This window comes from Ixodes scapularis, unplaced genomic scaffold, assembly GCF_016920785.2.
Source record: "Ixodes scapularis isolate PalLabHiFi unplaced genomic scaffold, ASM1692078v2 PGA_scaffold9__187_contigs__length_104089568, whole genome shotgun sequence".
Classification (NCBI taxonomy): domain Eukaryota; kingdom Metazoa; phylum Arthropoda; class Arachnida; order Ixodida; family Ixodidae; genus Ixodes; species Ixodes scapularis.
The window spans coordinates 14846269-14864455 of record NW_024609884.1 but is presented as its reverse complement, the minus strand read 5'-3'; the positions used below and the strand labels follow the sequence as shown (position 1 = coordinate 14864455).

General features: G+C 44.9%; 1 protein-coding gene across 1 annotated transcript; it reads left to right on the top strand.

The window, feature by feature from the left end:
• Positions 1 to 9487: 9487 nt before the first annotated feature.
• On the top strand, positions 9488 to 17834 carry LOC8030065 (carboxypeptidase inhibitor). Its single transcript, XM_029995664.4, has 3 exons — positions 9488 to 9823; positions 13274 to 13390; positions 17637 to 17834. Exons 1-3 carry the CDS (start codon positions 9772 to 9774, stop codon positions 17756 to 17758), a joined length of 291 nt encoding a protein of 96 aa, XP_029851524.1. The 5' UTR covers positions 9488 to 9771; the 3' UTR covers positions 17759 to 17834.
• Positions 17835 to 18187: the final 353 nt, after the last annotated feature.

The window sequence follows — 18187 nt, the reverse complement described above, 5'->3', positions numbered from 1 at the left end:
TCCTAAACCTCTGTAGTACCAGACATGAACTGCAGTGTATCGAAAGTCATGTCTAAACTCGGAGCGTTCGTATTGTCCCCGCGCGAGTACATTAGTGATGTCTCAGCGTTGACGAGCGAACGTTCAGGAAACCTTGTTTACGAAAGCTTTGGATGTGGATATCCACAAGTGCATTATGTTTCCCCGAAACACAAAGGTCATCCATTTCTAACTTCTACGAAAAGGGCCCTTTGGTTCGTTGCTACGTTCCACAAAACTGCGAAATATTGCGAGTGATATTCTGTGTCCTTTGTTCGCAGATATCCACAACAATATCCACAAGCCCATGACATTTCGTGGGTCGCAGAGTGCCTGAGGCTGGTAAAACATTGTGTATAAAAAAAGAAAATGAACAAATGAGTTGCTTCATTACAATTGTATAGTGAACAAGCACGCCCTCAAAGCCGGAAGCGGAGCACGTTTGCTTATGAATAACATCCCACTGCCTTTCCGGTCTCTTTGCAGCCAGCAGGTCAACCACTGCCTGCCTCTACAAACGGCCTCTCTAAAGGCCACTCATATTTGCAATGAAGATGCCGTTTCATCGGGTTGCAACCACCTCCCGTGTCTCCGAAGCCATGTGAATAAATTCTTAAAAGCAGTATCGAGTTCTTTCGCTTGTCCTGGTCCTTGTGGTCGCTACGATACCTGTCTTAGACTCAGAGGTCGTAGGTCACAGCGCCTCAACAAACGCACCGGCAGACTGCAGCGCCCTCTATCGCGAACCCTTCGCCACAGCAAGTCGTGGCTCAACTCTCTGGAGGTCAAAGATGACAGAAACCTTCCCCGACCACCGTGATGACATTCGAAAGCTGTGCAGACCTATCGCGTCCCCCATATAGTGCGTGTGCGTGCGTGCGTGTATGTGTTATTTAGGTATTGTACATTATGTGTGCCTGGACTTTTTTTCTTTTGTCTGTTTTTGACCGATACTTATCTTCGTTGCCCTTATTTTATTTATTTCTATTTTCCCTAGTCTCAATCTTAGCGCCGCCCGGTCGGTGTCAGGGGCACAAAACGTGTATGGGAGCATTCCTTTCCCTGAATACCTGCACACCGGGCGGCGCAATGAAAGTGCACTAAAATACAATGCACTCTAAAAAAAGCCCGTGGGTCTACTTTCCCCCACAACACTCGGAGAGTCAATCACCCCAACTTGCGGAGGCAGCTCAGCGAATGTCGATGCCGAAACATATGTTTAGACCAAAAAACGCAGTCTGAGTTGTGAAATGCAAGCGTGACGTTTTGCATTGCTTAATGTCACAACTCAGACTGCATGTTTGGGTCTAAACATATGTTTCGGCATCGTCATTCGCTGAGCTGCCTCCGCAAGTTGGGGTGATTGGCTCTCAGAGTGTTGTGCAGGAAAGTAGACGCACGGGCTTTTTTTAAGAGTGTATACAATACAACACTCTTCTTCGCAGCGTGAGCAGCTTTCCTCGCGTCGTAATCACGTCACCGCCCGTACGGAGGGAGCGCTGACGTCACTACGGGTTTCGGCACCCGTATTTGTATTACGGGCCTGTTTGAACCGGGCTTAAGCCGACAAACTGGCGCTGCCACGTCCCGCCCTCAGTAACAATAGCTTTAAACAGACCGGCATCTTTGTGGGTTTTATCGCTGAAAAAAAAAAAAAAAAAAAAAAAAACTTCTAATGCTTTACCGTCGCCCTGTCTCTAGTCTTTTTAACGTCCACTTTCACCAGCCTAAAATTATTTTCAATAGCTGCGCTAGCCTTATCGTTATACGTGCCCTCTGGTAGAACCACAAAAGACCCCTCTTCGTCTGTGTCTGAAAGCAAAACACGAAGTCGATTGTTCACCATGAAGCTAACTATGGGTTTTATAGGGCCCACCTCTTTTCTCCGTGAGCTCTGGAGAGGTTTTTTTTTTTTTTTTTTTCACGTTTATGTTTGCGTTTTTTTTTTCCTTCAGGATTATTGCTTAGCGGAGACAAAAGCACACACACAGGCACACACGCGCGCGCACGCACACACACACACACACACACACACACACACACACACACAAACACACAAACAAACAAAAATATTTTTAGCCTCTAGGCCACCGTGCTCTCGGCATAGTCAGATATACTCCGTTTCTCACCTTATGACCGCGATGGACGTTACGAGCTACACAAGCCAATCATAGCTTGTCTCGTGACTTGGCGCTTTCCCCGTCGCTGCGCCCAACCGGAAGGACATGTGACTCCCTTTGAGCTAAGCATTGGCTCCGGTGGCTCGTAGTGACCATTGCGGTTCATTGTAAGGTGAAACGAAGTATACAAGTGTACGCCTCCACGCCGACTCCCCGACGCCCATTTGTGCTGTACGTAGACGTGAAATATACTTATTTGTTGCATTATTTATTATTGATCTCTCTCCATGTCTTCGCTGCCATTTGTTTAGTCAAAACTGAGCCGCTGACGCCATGGCCGCGAATATTTAATTGACTTCGCGCTGCCTTTCGCAAGAAGGCGCGGCTCACATTTCATTACGCCGAACCGTTTCCAATGAATCGGTAACTGCCACATTGGATAACGGTTTCGTTCCGGTTCGGGTTCAATAATAAATGTTTCATAACGGTTACATTCTTTTTCCGGTCTAGTTAAAGATAACGGCACTGCTCCGGTTTTCGGTTCGGTTCGACCTCATGAGTAACAGCTACATGCTAATCGCGCATGATTACAACAGCCGCGTTGTCGCGTCTCGCGGCGCCAGGAAAGACACCTTGTCCGTCTACAACTGTTCAGTTTTGGTTGCTTCACTGAGGGCGCGCCGTTTTCATCCTCGACGGAGCGTACGCCAATGAGACGATGAAGCCATCAGACACCTCCAGTGCAATGATGCTGCTTCAAGAGCCACTTGCCATGCCTTAACGAATTGCGCCATCATTAGCCTAGCCCTAAATGAAAATCAACACAGCTTGCATAAGAATCGAGACCATTCCATTCCCCCAGCGCTGCCGCCATTCCATTCCCATTCCATTCCGGGGTCGCCAAATTTCGGAATGGTTCCGGAATTATTCCAATTCCGGAGTGGCAACTCCACAACACTGGTACTATGGCAAACACTCAAAAACGACTCCTTTTTAAGAAATCCGATCTCAAATTGGGGACGGTTCGGCTGTCTTGAGGCATTCGTTCACCATTGGAAATTTCGGTATCCGCGCCTCGCCAGGGAACTTTTTGAGGAGAACCCAGTTCACAGCTAAAGGCGTAATATAAAATGTAGAATCTCGAGCCCATCCTGGCACTATGGAAAATACTGCAAAACGATTCCTTTTTGAGAAAACCGGTCTCAAAGTGGGGATGGTTAGGCTGTCTTTAGGCCTTCGTTCACCAGTTGAAACTTGGATACACGCGCCTCGCCAACCCAGTTCCCAGATAACCCAGTTCCCAGATAAAGACATAATAAAAATTAAGAGCCCTCGATCCCATCCTGGTACTATGGGAAGTACTCGAAAACGAATCCTTTTTGAGAAAACCGGCCCCAAAGTGGGCATGATTCGGCTGATTTTAGGCATTCGTTCATCATTTAAAATGTGGGCACCCGCACGATTTTTTTTTGTCTTTTATTAGAGCCCCATCCTTGCACCTGCTCTACAAGTGGTAACTTTAGCGCACTGCTATGCTTCCCATGCGCTCAAAGTCTTTCTGAAAATTACTGATCTAGTGGTTCGCGATGACGCTCAGCAAGTTTCTAATTGGAACCGTGTGTCTATTTTCACTACCTAAAAAGTTAATTAGTCATTTTTAATTATTTAGCGAACTACTTAGTAGGCATCGCGCATTTTCTGACGTCGGCCACCACGAATAATGTGGTCCCGAGAAAATTATTTTTTTTATCTGGAATACACTAATTTTGGGAATTTTCGTATATATATATATATATATATATATATATATATATATATATATATATATATATATATATATATATATATATATATATATATATATATATAAGGAGAGAGAGTGATAAGAAGTACACGTGAAACCTGGGTCAAAAAGCATTTGGAAATACAAATACCAGAGGAATACATTTTGATAGGGGCCGAACTTCTGACACAAAAATACGTATGAAAAAATATTTAAGATGCTCCCATACTTCGTAGCACCAACTCACTAACTGTCGAACAACGCAGAATAATCAACCGCACTGACCAACAAAAAATAAAAATCAGAAGTCCGCCTAAAGACCACATTTGTCGAAGCCGGGGCACAAACTCCTGGTCACCAAATTACCAGTGAGCTATGCTAACCGCTGCACCATTCCGCCTTGCCTTTCGGCTTATTCTTTTAAATGAATGCATCGAAATAGAATATTTATCCAATCAGAGGCGTTCTGGAGGCACATGCTGCCGGGTGGAACGCGATACGATATTCAAACTGTCGCAAAACTAACCTGGGACTATTTTGTCCTGCACCCATAAATGCATATTTTTTTCTTATTTAATGGGAGTTACAAACACGTTATCAACATCTGCGAGAGTCAAGAGCTACGTGGAATATATCACAGGTCATTATCATCGTCTTTTCGTGGTCCCTAGGGAGGAAATAGTCAAAACATGCAGACGAATTAAAAGTACTGGATGAACAAATGAGAATGAAAATCAGAACGGCGCCGACGGAAAAAGAAATGGGGGGAGCCAGGATTGTGTGCACCAGCTAGAGAAAAAACAAGGCGAAAGAAGCATGCTTCATATTACTGTGAACAAATAAACAATTTTTTTTTTTTTTCTTGTAAACAACGAGTTGTCTTGTGGAAATGGAGCGTGCTGGTCCAGTTACGGTGTTAGAGGAAAATAACACATAACATAAACGTGTCGTCCGGTTTTCGCCCTCTATGTTATTCTCCTGTAACGTCGTTACCAGTTGTCACCGTAAAATTTAACTTGAATTTCAACGTTGGTGCTTTCGAGCTCTAAATAAATTTCCCACAGAGTAACAGTTCGCTTTTAGCCCATTGCCCGATCAAAAAAACTCTCCGTCAAAGCTGAAGTGTTTCTTCTTTTTTTTTTTTACTTTTTTGAGATAAAATATTAAACGTTAAAGTCAGTTTTGGTTTTTCCTTAATTTCTTCGAGGCGTTACCATTCTTTTGTAAAAACAGGGGCCCTACGCGACACAGCGGGACCTAGAGGGAACGCGACATCGTCGCCGTCTGCGATTGGCCAGTGACGCAGCGTTGACAAATCGCAAACGGCGGCGACGTCACGGACTCCCGGTCCTGCTTGGTCCCGCCGTGTAGCATAGGGCCCGGCGCCTTTTTTTCCAGTGGCCTCATGACGTCAAAGTAAAATAAACCATTGTTGTTGTTGTCGTTTATTTTATCTGAGCTGAACCCGGAAACTTTGCCTCCACCCACGTATACGTAGGAGGTCAATGTCGACCACCTGAACCACCTAGGAAAGCTATTGTATTTTTGCGCGATAGAGAAGTGCGTCACTCCGTCACGTATGGTCAGAGGCTCAGAGACAAAATATTCCGAAGGAACCTTGATCTGCACACCGAAAGCCTCGGAGTTGCCTTCACAGCACATTCCAGCCCTGAAGCAAAAACTTATATTTTCTGTTTGAAGGGGAACGAGTTCTCGAAAACTCTAGCCAGATACGTACTATCGAGTTCAAATGAAATGCGAACGGTGACGGAACTTCGAGCGCACCACCGGCGCCGCGTCGAAGCTTGGGTTTGGGTTGTGCAGGCGAGGTTCAAACACATCGGGGTAGGACGCAGGGGCGGCGGAGAAAAGCTCACCGGAGAAAAGCTCACCGGAGAAAAGCTCACCGGAGATAAGCTCACCGGAGAAAAGCTCACCGCAAAACCGGCAGATACGGAAAAAAGCTCACCAATATTTTTTTAGCTTAGCTTGATTCTGCGTAAAACGTTGCAATTTAACACAATTCGCATTCGTCACTTCATTAAAAATATATCCTCGCTTTTGTAATATTCTTGAGGTTCATTGGGCATATTTACTAATTCCTCAGAAATTAGTAATCACCCATTCTGTAAATTAATGAAGCCGCAAGTATAAAATCAGAACATCGTACACCGGTAAAAAAGGCAACAATTTATTTACAGCTGAGGGTGCGCCGTCGGTACCTCTGTCAGATAAAGAGGTTTGTTTTTTGCGAGCTAATATGAATAGCGGTGTGGTGAATAGGTTGAGGTCCAAATATTGTGTAGTGCCTAATAGATAAGTAGATGTTTGTTAATGTAATCAGTGTCGGCTACGCTGGTTTGTTTCTGTTAATTTATTTCCCTAACAAAACTTTAGTCGCGAGAACAGCTTCGTCCTGTCGTGTTTGTTGTCTTCACTCCGTCGTCGTCGTTTGAGCGGTTTTCATCATGTATAACGTTTACCAACTCGCCCAATTCGCTACCTACCTTACAAATGACTAGTTCTTATATAGCTCACGAATAACAAAGGAGACAGTGTGCACCTCTGAAGGTCATGGCTGGCGCACCGTAGAAGGACACTATCACACAAAGGGAACGTGCGGAAACACCAGCACGAACGGTTAGAAAGCGTGCGTGTCCGTGGAAGAAAGAAGCCTCGACGTCCTATTGACTGTTTTATCCTAGGGTGCCTCAATGTCCTTCTGTTTAGGGTGATGCCACCCTTTGTAGTACCACATGCCGACAGCACGCGCTCACGGGGAAAACACAAAGAATTCGACGAAAACAAAATGCCGCCATAGCACAGTCAGCGCCACAAGCGCGTGCAGGGACACGCTCTTTCACGCGCTTCTGAACAAAAAATAAAAATAAACGTGTGTGACAAAATGGCGAGGGGCCACCACCCTAAGCAGAGCGTACATGAAGGCACCCTATTTTATCCTGTTTTCAAATGTTAACAAAAGCTTCAAAGAGATAATAATAATAATAAATTGATATATGTTACGCACGATCCAACGGCCTCCATATAAAAAGAAGAAAACATATCGGTGAGCTTTTCTGCGCATACGCTCAATGGCCGGTGAGCTTTTCTCCGCATCCGCCGGTTTTGCGGTGAGCTTTTCTCCGGTGAGCTTATCTCCGGTGAGCTTTTCTCCGGTGAGCTTTTCTCCGGTGAGCTTTTCTCCGGGATTCAGGACGCAGACCCTCGCAGCGCCCTACTCTCCACCCCGTAGTTTTATCAGTTTCCAAAGGCCTCCAGGAGGCGCAGCACGTGTCGACGGCCACGCGCTCCAGTGCTCGTATACTTTCATTCGAACCCGATTGTACTACGTCGGCTACTGAATGTATCAAGATGCCAGGAATACACCCTAAAATGTATTTTAATACAGCGAATGCAAATGCTGTTCGGAACATATTATATCGCATTACATAAATAAATAAAAAAAATGATTTATGAAATACCATCGCGACACATTTGTATTGCGATACTGCCCAACCCTGGTTCCGTTCGCCTTTCAGTTATTTGTTTGGCCCTTTGTACCACACCTTTCTCAATATAATAAAAAAGAAATGCGAAAAGGAAAAAAAGCTGTGTGGTTTACGCTACGTGGCGACAGGTTAGTAACCAAACGAAGTCTAATTAATAGAATTATCAAATTGTCGATCTAATTTTGCGATGTAACGTTCGTAATTTTAGGTTGCAATGTCAGTCGCATGCATGCACTGACACATACTCTCCAGCACTTTATTGCTAAGGGTTGTCTGCCGCGTGGCGTATTCCCGGAAATTGATTGACAACATCAAATAAATAGGGCAAAAAAGTTTGCAAGTCTATTGCTCTGACATATAAGAACAAACTACCATTCCAATATTCCCAAATCTACAACACACCATGCGGCTTCTACAGCCCAGAAGGCGCATGTTCGACACTTCGGAAAGCGAGTAAAGCACGCGTACAGATGCCCAAACGCTGAAGATGGCACAGCGCCAGAAGCCCTTTATTGGAACAATTAAAATCACTACACCCGTTTCTTTGTGTGTGTGTGTGTGTGTGTGTGTGTGTGTGTGTGTGTGTGTGTGTGTGTGTGTGTGTGTGGGTGTGTGTGTGTGTTTTGTGTATCTTTATCTCTTTTTTTTTTTTAATGGGGATGTGCGGGTAGTGGTTCGAATCGAATAGCGCTGCGTCATTATTATATATCACAGTGCAAGGAAAAGCAACGTCGACAACAGGCTATCTAACAGTGTTGAAGCCAGGGATAACATGGAGCTATTCGATTGGAACCACTATTCGCGCACCCCTTATTTCAAATACGACAACATGTCATTCGGGCTTTATATCAAGGTCTATAAGTTGATCACTCACAATTCTCGTATTTGATCAATTTTCACAAGACTAAATTGAAGCAACATTGTATCGTGCTCAAACAGTGATCGCTAACCAAGGTTGCGGTCAAGAGCTACACACACACACACAAAAAAAAAACATGTTTACGCATTACACGTATTCCGGTTGAACACAATTTGTAACACCCAGAAACCTCCCCGCAACAGAGCATGAATACGTTAACCTCGGCAACACCGAAGAGTGATGCAAGTGTAGAAAGCAGAAGGGACGTTTACAGATATATTATTCAACCGTTCACAAAAAGTGGGCGCGCATTTGCATGCTTCCACTGCCGATTGTTTTACCGGAAAAAGGCTTCGACGCATTCTCCTATGAGGAAAATAACGCAAGATTTCAGACCAAGGTGCAACCTACGGAGAACTTTATTTCAACTTTAAATGGACCATGCGGAATGCTATGAGCCATGAGAGTCAATCCAACGTTGAGTGTGTGTACCGTGAATTCACGAGCGGCGCGTCGCTGCGCCCAACCGAACGGCCACGTGGCTCACTTTCACCTCTCGAGTGGCTACGACGACTCGTAATCGTAGGTAAGATCCGCTGTGGTGCATTTGAAGGCAAAACGGTCGCGATTGCGCAGTCCCTTGCAAGGCTGTATTTTGAGTAGCACAGGTTTCACCAGAATGGCTTGACCTCGCCGATGGCGTTCGTGCCGCACCTCCGAGCTAGTCTTTTACTATTATCTTCCTCGATAGGTGCATCGCGCTACGTAAACACCGCGCTCTGCTTTATTCATATGGGGCAGGTTCACGCCAGGGGGAAAAAAGCTACACTCCCCTATGACTATGCGCCAACATGGTCGAACATGCAACAAAAATAAACTATATGCAAACAGTTTTCTCTACTAGCCTGCACAAACATCTCGGTGACAACAATCAGCATTGTGAAACTCTCATTGGCCTCTCGCGCAACAACTCACTCTCCTTGGCAGCAGAGCTCGGTCCGTTAGGGTTTCATTATTCTTTGTAACCCCATCTATAAATTACCTTTCCCATGCGGGCGCAACTCTTTTTCTCGGCGCCAACACAAACCAGAATAAAACGATTGGCAAAATCGAAAACCAAAACAAAGAGAGGAGACAGGGAAGGCCACGAGGTATTGCCATCAAAAAGCCGTTTCAGCGGAGGCTTGAACGATCGTAGCGTTTCTCGATTCGACGAGCCGAAGCGTCTGGCAACCTGCGAATGCACGTCCGCCGCCCGGCCTCCGGCGAGCAGACGACGCAGTAGCTCGCGCGCCAATCATTCGTCATAGCTACGCGCGCTCCTGACGCCAGTTTGTCGTAGTCCGCCGCTGTATATAAGTGGACCCTTCCTCGGCTCACCGCTCGACTTTCGCACGCACAGCCTGAGGGAACAGGAAGAAAAACCCCGAATTCCTGACCGCTCGTACAACGAACAGAATCGTCGGCACACGCGTGGAAATCATGGCCCCCACAGCTGTTCTGCTGCTACTCGTCTCCACGTTTCTGCTTCTCGGTGAGTTGAGTTGGTCGGCATACGAAACGTGCCGCTACCGGTTTTCTCGTGTGCCCGAGAGTCCCCGACAAGACTCGTGTTTCCTCATTCCTGGGTCGTCTGCTTCTGGTGGGGCGCCGTCGCAGCGGACACTATCCGTGCAGCACCATTCCTTCCGCAGATTACTTATTATCCTTAGTTGGAAGAACCTGCGTCAACACTTCCTTGCGCCTTAACCGCCCCCCTCCCCCCCCCCCCCCCACACACACACACACATACACATTTTTTTCCCCGCTTCCCCGGGCCAACCCGCAAAAAAAGATGCAGAAACCCCAACCATACCACGCGAGCTCGCCACATTGCCAAGCAAGAGCGCACAATGTTGATTGAGAGTGGATAAGGGCATCTTTCTTTAACGATCTAGAGACCTATCTAAACAAGGCCATTACCTCAGGTAGCTGGCGCCTCAGGCAGCTGGCACCTCAGGTATTGCCGGCGCCTTAGGTTATCGCAACTACCAAACCTAAAAAGAAAACAAATTAATCGCTAGATGTTTGAGAGCGTGTGCTTAGTCTTCCAGAGTATTGTTGCACACTGTATATATATATATAAAAAAATTAGCCAGTGCAGTGCATGTGCTAGCCTGGGGTCTTTAACACGACGGCAATCCGCTACGAGGTTCATCCAGATTGAAATGGGGAGAAGTGTGGTTTGAACCCACAGGATAACTGGGCTCTGCAGCGCGACCTTTCGCTCCACGTGCTCCGAGCTACGGTGCGCCAGCACGCCGGGCCGCCGATCCCCCTACCAAAGCAATGCGCTCGGGCGTCTAGTCTGTGCTGAGCGAACAAGCGACGACGAATTTCGTCCAGCGTCGATCGTTTTGCGCGCGGCGTCAGGACAGCATACTTGGGTAGTAATTCAATTACTACCCAAGTATGCCGGAGACGGCGCTTCACAGCGCCGTCTTCGGTGCGAGAACATGGCAAAATATTGAAAGAAAAAAAAATTGAGCTTCAGCTTTCAGCCGATGTTGGGAATTTTAATTGCCTATGAAGTTACTTTTCTTTCTTTTTGCCAGTTTTTTCTTTTTTTTACGTCTCTCTTCCAGTGCTGTCGCATATGGGTATCTTTGTATTATTTTCAAGTTTATTTCATGTTGGTTTTACTTCGGATATTATTTGCATAAGCATTTCGGAGACTGACCTCGCACCTGTGAATATTGTCACCAATGATTCTCGAGCCCCGATTCGGTACTTATATATTTTGGAGCCATTAAAATTTCAACTCAATGTAAATAATTTCCAATACCATAATATTTGTATGTGAATGGGATCGTATTAGTGCGTGTGGATTTTACTTTTGTATTAACACTCGTAAATATTCCTATATGACTAATTCTCACATTTTTATTGGCCTGGCTAACCTGTCAACTTAATTTTTTCTTTGGCAATCTGGCGTCTTGCAACATATCAGCTAATTTGTTCTTATTTATTAAAATATAAGAACGTAGTACTTCATTTACCCATACTGTCAAGTTATATTATGAATTAACAAAATTCATAAAAAGAGAGTACGAACAGTACGTGAACATTGGAGTAAGGAATGAACAAATACGTTGCATTCTATACAACTCGCTTAAAGTCATATGGCCCAAGTCGGGTCGCTCTCAGAAATAAGTATTTGTAAAGAAATTTCATTACCTTTTTAAAAGTAATTTCCAATTGTAATTAATTACTTTTCACCTAGCAGTAATTGTAATTGTAGTTAAACTCTTTTGAAGCAAACTAATTGTAATTGTAATTAGATTACATTTTGGAAGTAATTTACCTATGTATGCTGAGAACAGTGGCTGTTGGCGCCACGCACAAAGCGAACGTAAGTGGAGCGCAAGCTCGTCTGCTTTTGCAGGAATGGTGTGGCGACTTGAGAACGCCGAGGTCTGGTTGGCTCTGATCCAAGGATAGTGGGTAGACCTCAAGGCAGCTTGTTTTGAGGTCTACCCACCATCCTTCGATCAGAGAACCAGACCTCGGCGTTCTGACGTCACCAAACCCCCTGCAAAAGAAGCAGACGAACTTGCGCTCCGCACAGCCCGGGTATAGTGCCTGGAACGCGTCTTCGACTGGTGTGTTTAGAGTCCTATGCTGCGCATACATCAAAAGTGGTCCCCAAGTGGCAACAAATGACGTCACAGGAGCCGGAGTGTCATGCTGTTGACTGTCGCGATCCTGGCGGATGGCCGTAGAATTGCTGGCGAAAAGCGCGAGTCAACGCGAGTGTCGCTGTCGTCACGGCGTCCCAGGCGTCCCAACTTTCGGCTGCTGTAGCTTCCGTGGACTGTCACAGTGGGGAGCGACCTGCAGCAGAACAGGCGTCTGCCATATCCACCACAGCTACTGAGACACCACCAGGGTCGCGACCGGCGACAGCATGACACTTCTATGACGTTATCAGGCGGAAATCGAGGGACCACTTTTTTGGGCGCGGTAAACACACCAGTCGGAGACGCGTGCCGGGCACCATAGCCCGGGCGAAGTTCGTCGGTTCTTCTCCGCATTTTCGCACAATGGCGAAAATGCGGCTTTATGCTGTTGTAATGGTGCTGGCTCACCTATGTTAACTGGTAAGCGACGATGAAGGAAGGCATGACGTGGCATTTTTGGTTTGTCAATGTAATGATTAAGAGAATTGCCAACTTTTCTAACGCTTAGATGTTCTCCGATTTCCAATTTGCAGGCAACGCTTCACTTTTGTCGGGGATATTGTGCAATACGATGTTGCTTATCAAGGCCAGAGCGAGCCAACACAGAGCTGCGTAGTGCAAGAGTGACACGGAAAACACACAATTAGTTTTCTACGCACGTGTAGATAGCGTCGACTTGTTCCGCCTCGTGGACGTCTTGTGTTTACACACTTTCGGCGAGACAGAAATAAGGTCCCAAAGAAAGAGTAGGAAATGTATCTGGAAGTAGCAAACACTTACTGCATCAATCGATTTGCATATCAAATCGATTGATGCAATACCAAAATTTGACTCAGCCGGCATGAAACCCTTGAGCGTATATTTGTGCCGCAAATTTAGCCGCCGTATTCAGTCAGATATATGTTTACCATTCACAACCATTTAATAGCGATATAATTAATAATATAGAAGTAGCTTTTTTTTTCTCCGTACACACTTTAGAGAACGTTTGTAACTCTTACGCCATATCGCAACTGTCTACAATGAGACGCCCAGGAGAAGTACTAAACATACATTTAATCGGCGGGCTCATTATTGTTAATCAAAATGTCGGTTAAAATGACGAGATCACCTTTGGTTGTCACTGTAAGTAATGAAGTCCCAAGCTCTGCCCTCTGACAGGGCTGCATACATACATCCACACACGCATGCTCGCACACGCACACGAGTTCGACAGCCTTCAGCCTTGCACTCTGACAAGGCTACTCTGATTTCCATATTTTCAGAATTCTCGCAGGGGAACGAGTGCGTAGCCGCTGGCTACGGCTGCGTGCCCGAGCGTGTCTGTCCTAGGCAACATATCAAGAGGAAATCCGGCTGCAGTACCGTCTGCTGCGACCTCGGTGAGTTGATTGCAAGAAACCTGCCGTATCTTATCACCCGTACGGTCAAACTAAGCACAGTGGTGACGTGGAACACTAGACGAAACCATGCGCTGTCCCTGTTCGAGATTGTGTAACATCACTGACTGAGGTCTGTGGCAAGGCCTTGTTTTTTTCCTTAAAAAGGCGATGCAAATATTTGTTTTTCGTTTACTTTCACTAAATACTGTTTAGAATTCTTTATTTACATTCATGACCTATGAAATACGCTTTTCTTTTTCTACACGCAATGGTAGTCGCAGAACAAAAAATCCAGAAAAACTAAGCGTTTAACCCTTCAACTCGTAGCCACAACAAGCGGCCACGTGATCTGGAGCCGATGACGAAATCCCAGGGATCGCATTATTGGCGTTGCCCCACAATTTCGTCATCAAGTTTTGCGAAGGAGAGACTGAAAGAAAACGTTCGCTATTATCCTTCGAATTCCACCGCGATGAAGACGCTTCTTGTTTAGTGGCGTAGCGTTTGAGTATTCTTGGGTCACACTTTTGTCGGTAAGCTGGTGTAAAGTGAGAAACATTTCTACCCAATATCGTTGCATGGCCCCTTTATGCCAGAGCGCGGTCGACACTTCAAGCTAATGTGGCAAACTGGGCAGTGACAAAAGCGCAACGTCAAGGCGTTCGCTTATCCTTCTATGTGCGTACAATTATTGGCTAAGCAAACCAACCACAGTGAAAGCACCATGATTATGTGCTTATATTACGCTTTGATTTGCGTGAAACGAAGTATAGCAAACTTAGAAAACCAGATGACCTTTGGCCCGAAATTAAAGTCTGTCAAAAAGCGCCAGGTATGACACTTCGGGCGCTCATGATCCTAGTCCAGATTCATTACCCAAACTCCAAGAATGCGTCAACACCTAATCATTGCCTCGGCCGGAAGGTTTGACGCTCCATTGAAAAACGTACAGATGAGTTTTCCTGAGCATATCCAACCATATTTTGCGTGTTCTGTAAACTGCCAGTATAAAGAAAACAGGCATTATTCTACCTGTTTTGTTTTCCTGCAAATGTACATTGAACTTACTGACAAAAGACGTACACTGTAAGTATTGCATTTGAATCTTGGTCCCGTCTAATAAACGTTTCACAGGACGATCGGAGAGTGCATCTTAAACTCACTTATATACAAAGGGCGTCAATAGATTTACCTTGTTCTTCGGACTGAGAAAATTGCGCCGCCGCCTCCGCCAAGCTGGCTGGAACGGTTAGGCAGAACTCATAACTAAAACGAGCATCTCTTTTGGAGCCATTCAAACTGCAGTCGCACGGTACCTATAGTACCTTGCCAAACTGGTCATGTTATGAATTTAGACGTATAGTACAAGGATGCAGTCATTTAGAGTTGTTCTTTTTCCTATTTCAATTAAGTATTAATTGCGATTTCGTGATAGGTTTATCGCAACCATACTTAGATAGTAATTCAATTACAGTAATCGAATTACTGTAATTTCATTACTTTTCTTTGTAATTTGTAAATGTAATTAATTACCTTCGACTAAAAGTAATTGTAATTTAATTTAATTAGTTTCTAGTGTCAGTAATTGAAAATTATCAGGCACAATTACAATCACTTCTGCAAAACTTTGTGGCGCCGGCGGATCCTCTCTGAAAGCCTCAGCGCTCGCACAAGCGGCCTAAATCTCGGTGAACCATTCACACAAAGACACGCACTCACACACAGGTACAACAAAAATAGCATCGCATTGTTTGTTGTTTTGTTGCTTACACGGCGGGCTGAGAGACAATCATCTTTGGAGCCTATCTCAACGGCGCCGTGTCGCGCCGTCTGCAGTGTGAACAGAAAACAATAGCGTAAACATGCCAAAATATCGAAAAAAAAAGAATTGAGCTTCAGCTTTCAGCCGAGGTTGGAAATTTTAATCGCCTATGAAGCTATTTTTCTTATTTTTCTTTGCCAGTTTTTACGTTAGTTTTTCAGTACTGTCCCATATTTCTATCTTTGTATTATTTTAAAGTTTATTTCATGTAGGGTTTACTTCGGATATTATTTGCACAATCATTTTGGAGACTGACCTCGCACCTGTAAATATTGTCACCAATGATTCGGAAGCTCCGATTCGGTTCTTATATATTTCCGAGACAATCATTTCAACTCAATGTAAATAATTTACTATACCATAATTTTTCTGTGTGACTGCGGTCATATTAGCGCGTGTGGATTTTTTTTTTTTTTGTTAACACTTGTAAAATATTATATTTGACAACTGCCACATTTTTATTTGCCTGGCTAGTCTGTCAGCACAATTTTTTCTTTAGCGATCTGGCGTCTTCCAGCATATAAACTAATTCATTATTTTTATTAAAAATATAACGTAGTACTTTATTGCCCCAAACACGAAAGTTCATCATGAATTTTACAAAATTCATAAAAGGAAAGTACTATACGTGACATTGATGCAGCAATGCTTAAGCCTCCTCAAACATTGGGGCAAGGAATGAACAAGTACGTTGCATTTTATACAACTCATTTAAAGTTCTATTGCCCAAGTCGGGTCGCTCTGAGAAATAAGTAATTGTAAAGTAATTGCATTACCTTTTAAAAGTAATTTGTAATTGTAGTTAATTACTGTTCACGTAGTAGTAATTGTAATTGTAGTTAAACTACTTTTGAAGCAAAGGAATTGTAACTGTAATTAAATTACATCTTGGAAGTAATTTCCCCATGACCCAGGGCGTTTTAAAGTGGTAGCTTTATATGCCCAGCCACGCTCAAGGTCACTAATCAAAATGGCGAAACGCCCGTGGCTGATGCGTGTGTGGCTGAAGCGATGGTGGCCGATGAAGCGTATGTGGCTCAAGCGCCATTGGCTGAAGCGCCGGTCGCATAAGCTCCAGTCCAGTAAGCTCGTAAGCGCCGGTTACGTAAGCCCCGTTCGCGTATGCGCCGGTCGCGTAAGTTCGTAAGCGCCGGTAGTTGAAGCTGACGTGACCTGACGTCCTTGACGTCGTCCTCTAAGATGTGGTCTTAGACGTCGTCCTTGAGGTTGTCCTAGACGTCGTTCTTGACGTCATTCTGGGTGTCGTCCTAGATGCCGTCCTTGACGTTGTCCTAGACGTCGTCCTAGAGGTCGCCCTACACGCCGTCCTTGACGTCGTCCTAGACGCCGTCCTGCACGTCGTCCTTGATGTGTGTACAGCATATTGCAACCATTTCATCACCGTATCATTTCCTTTTCTAATTGTTTTCACTAACGATGTTCATGTAAAGCTATACACTCTAAAAAAAGGGGGTGTAGACGTTACACCCCTTGGCACATATACGACACCCCAAAGCTTCAGTTGGATGTCCAGCGCACTGACGTTGTGCCGACGCTACCAAATTTCACGAGCGGCTTGATAGCCGAGTTGTACAACTGATTAAAATAGTTAATGTAAGTGCGACTGACTGCAAAAAAAGTTATCGGGGTTTTCTAAGCTCAACTGCAAAACCTGTGTGTTTTTTTTTTTTTTTTCCTGTAGACTTTGGTACATACTTTAGCTGCTTAATATGTTATATCGCACCGTTATCAACCCTCTCGCAAAAGTTGGGGCAGTCAGTTCGACATCAGCGCGCTGTACCTCGAAGTGAAGTTTTGGGGTGTCGTATATGTGACAAGGGGTGTAACGTCTACACCCCCTTTTTTTAGAGTGTAGCTTTACATGAACATCTACACCCCCTTTTTTTTTTTAGAGTGTACCGCATTTCACCGCGTTTGGTCGAAGGAATAAAGGCGCATCAATTTGTAGCTGTCCTGCTTCCAACACGACCTTAATTTCAATAGTTAACACTTCAGTTATGCGTCAGCTTCTGTCGTGCGCACGTTACTAATGAAGTCTTGACGCCAGCTCGCGTTAAAGCTAGACGCTTTATTTTACAAATAACGACATGCAACGCTCATGCAGAAGGCCACTTCGCAGGAACAAAATGGCGTCATTCAGTTTATTCTGCTGCTGTATTTGCTTCCTAAAACCCGCACTTTTAGCAGTCCACTCTTGTCGCTCCTTTAACCACCAAGTGCGCCTTTTATCTGGGAACTTCGCTAGTTCACGCTAGAGGCTATAGACTTCTCAAAGACACGCCCCCTTGCTCCTAACCCGCCAGTTACTGTATAGTCTGGCCTATATTCTGAAGTGTATATCATGAACTTTTAAAGAACAGGCAAAGTAAGTAACATTGTTTCTTCTCCTTTGTTTTGCCTCAGCCAACGTCAAGACCTGCGCTGCTAGAGGCGGAGAGTGCAGCCCGGCACAAACGAATTGTAAGGAAGCGCCTGAACTGGCAGCCACTTGTGGACCAAGGCAAAAATGCTGCATCTATGTGTAGGGACTGTTCTTTCGTCCAGAATTTATTTTTCGGTATGAAGATTGTCCTTCAATAAAACAATATGATGCTCTGTCAATGTCTAACTGCTCAGCGTCGCCCTCAAGCGCTGCATGCTTGCATAAACGTTCACATCGGTGGAAAGCTTCAGGTAATTTACAAACGTGATGCTGTGAAACAAAAAGTGTTTAGGCGTTCCCATTGTATGATATCTATAGGGGCGCCCGGACGCATTCAATGTGAAGTACTAAATTACAAATTGTAAAAGAAACTCTTCAGGCTTCGTGCGATATAGGCTTTTTGTTTATCCTTTCTTGTCGTCAATTTTCGCTTCCAATGTTCATGGAACAGAATGGGCCAGGTCATGCGGGCATTCCTTTATATGCATTCAATAGCATGATACTTTGAAGGCGTTTATTGCTCTCTAGCGTG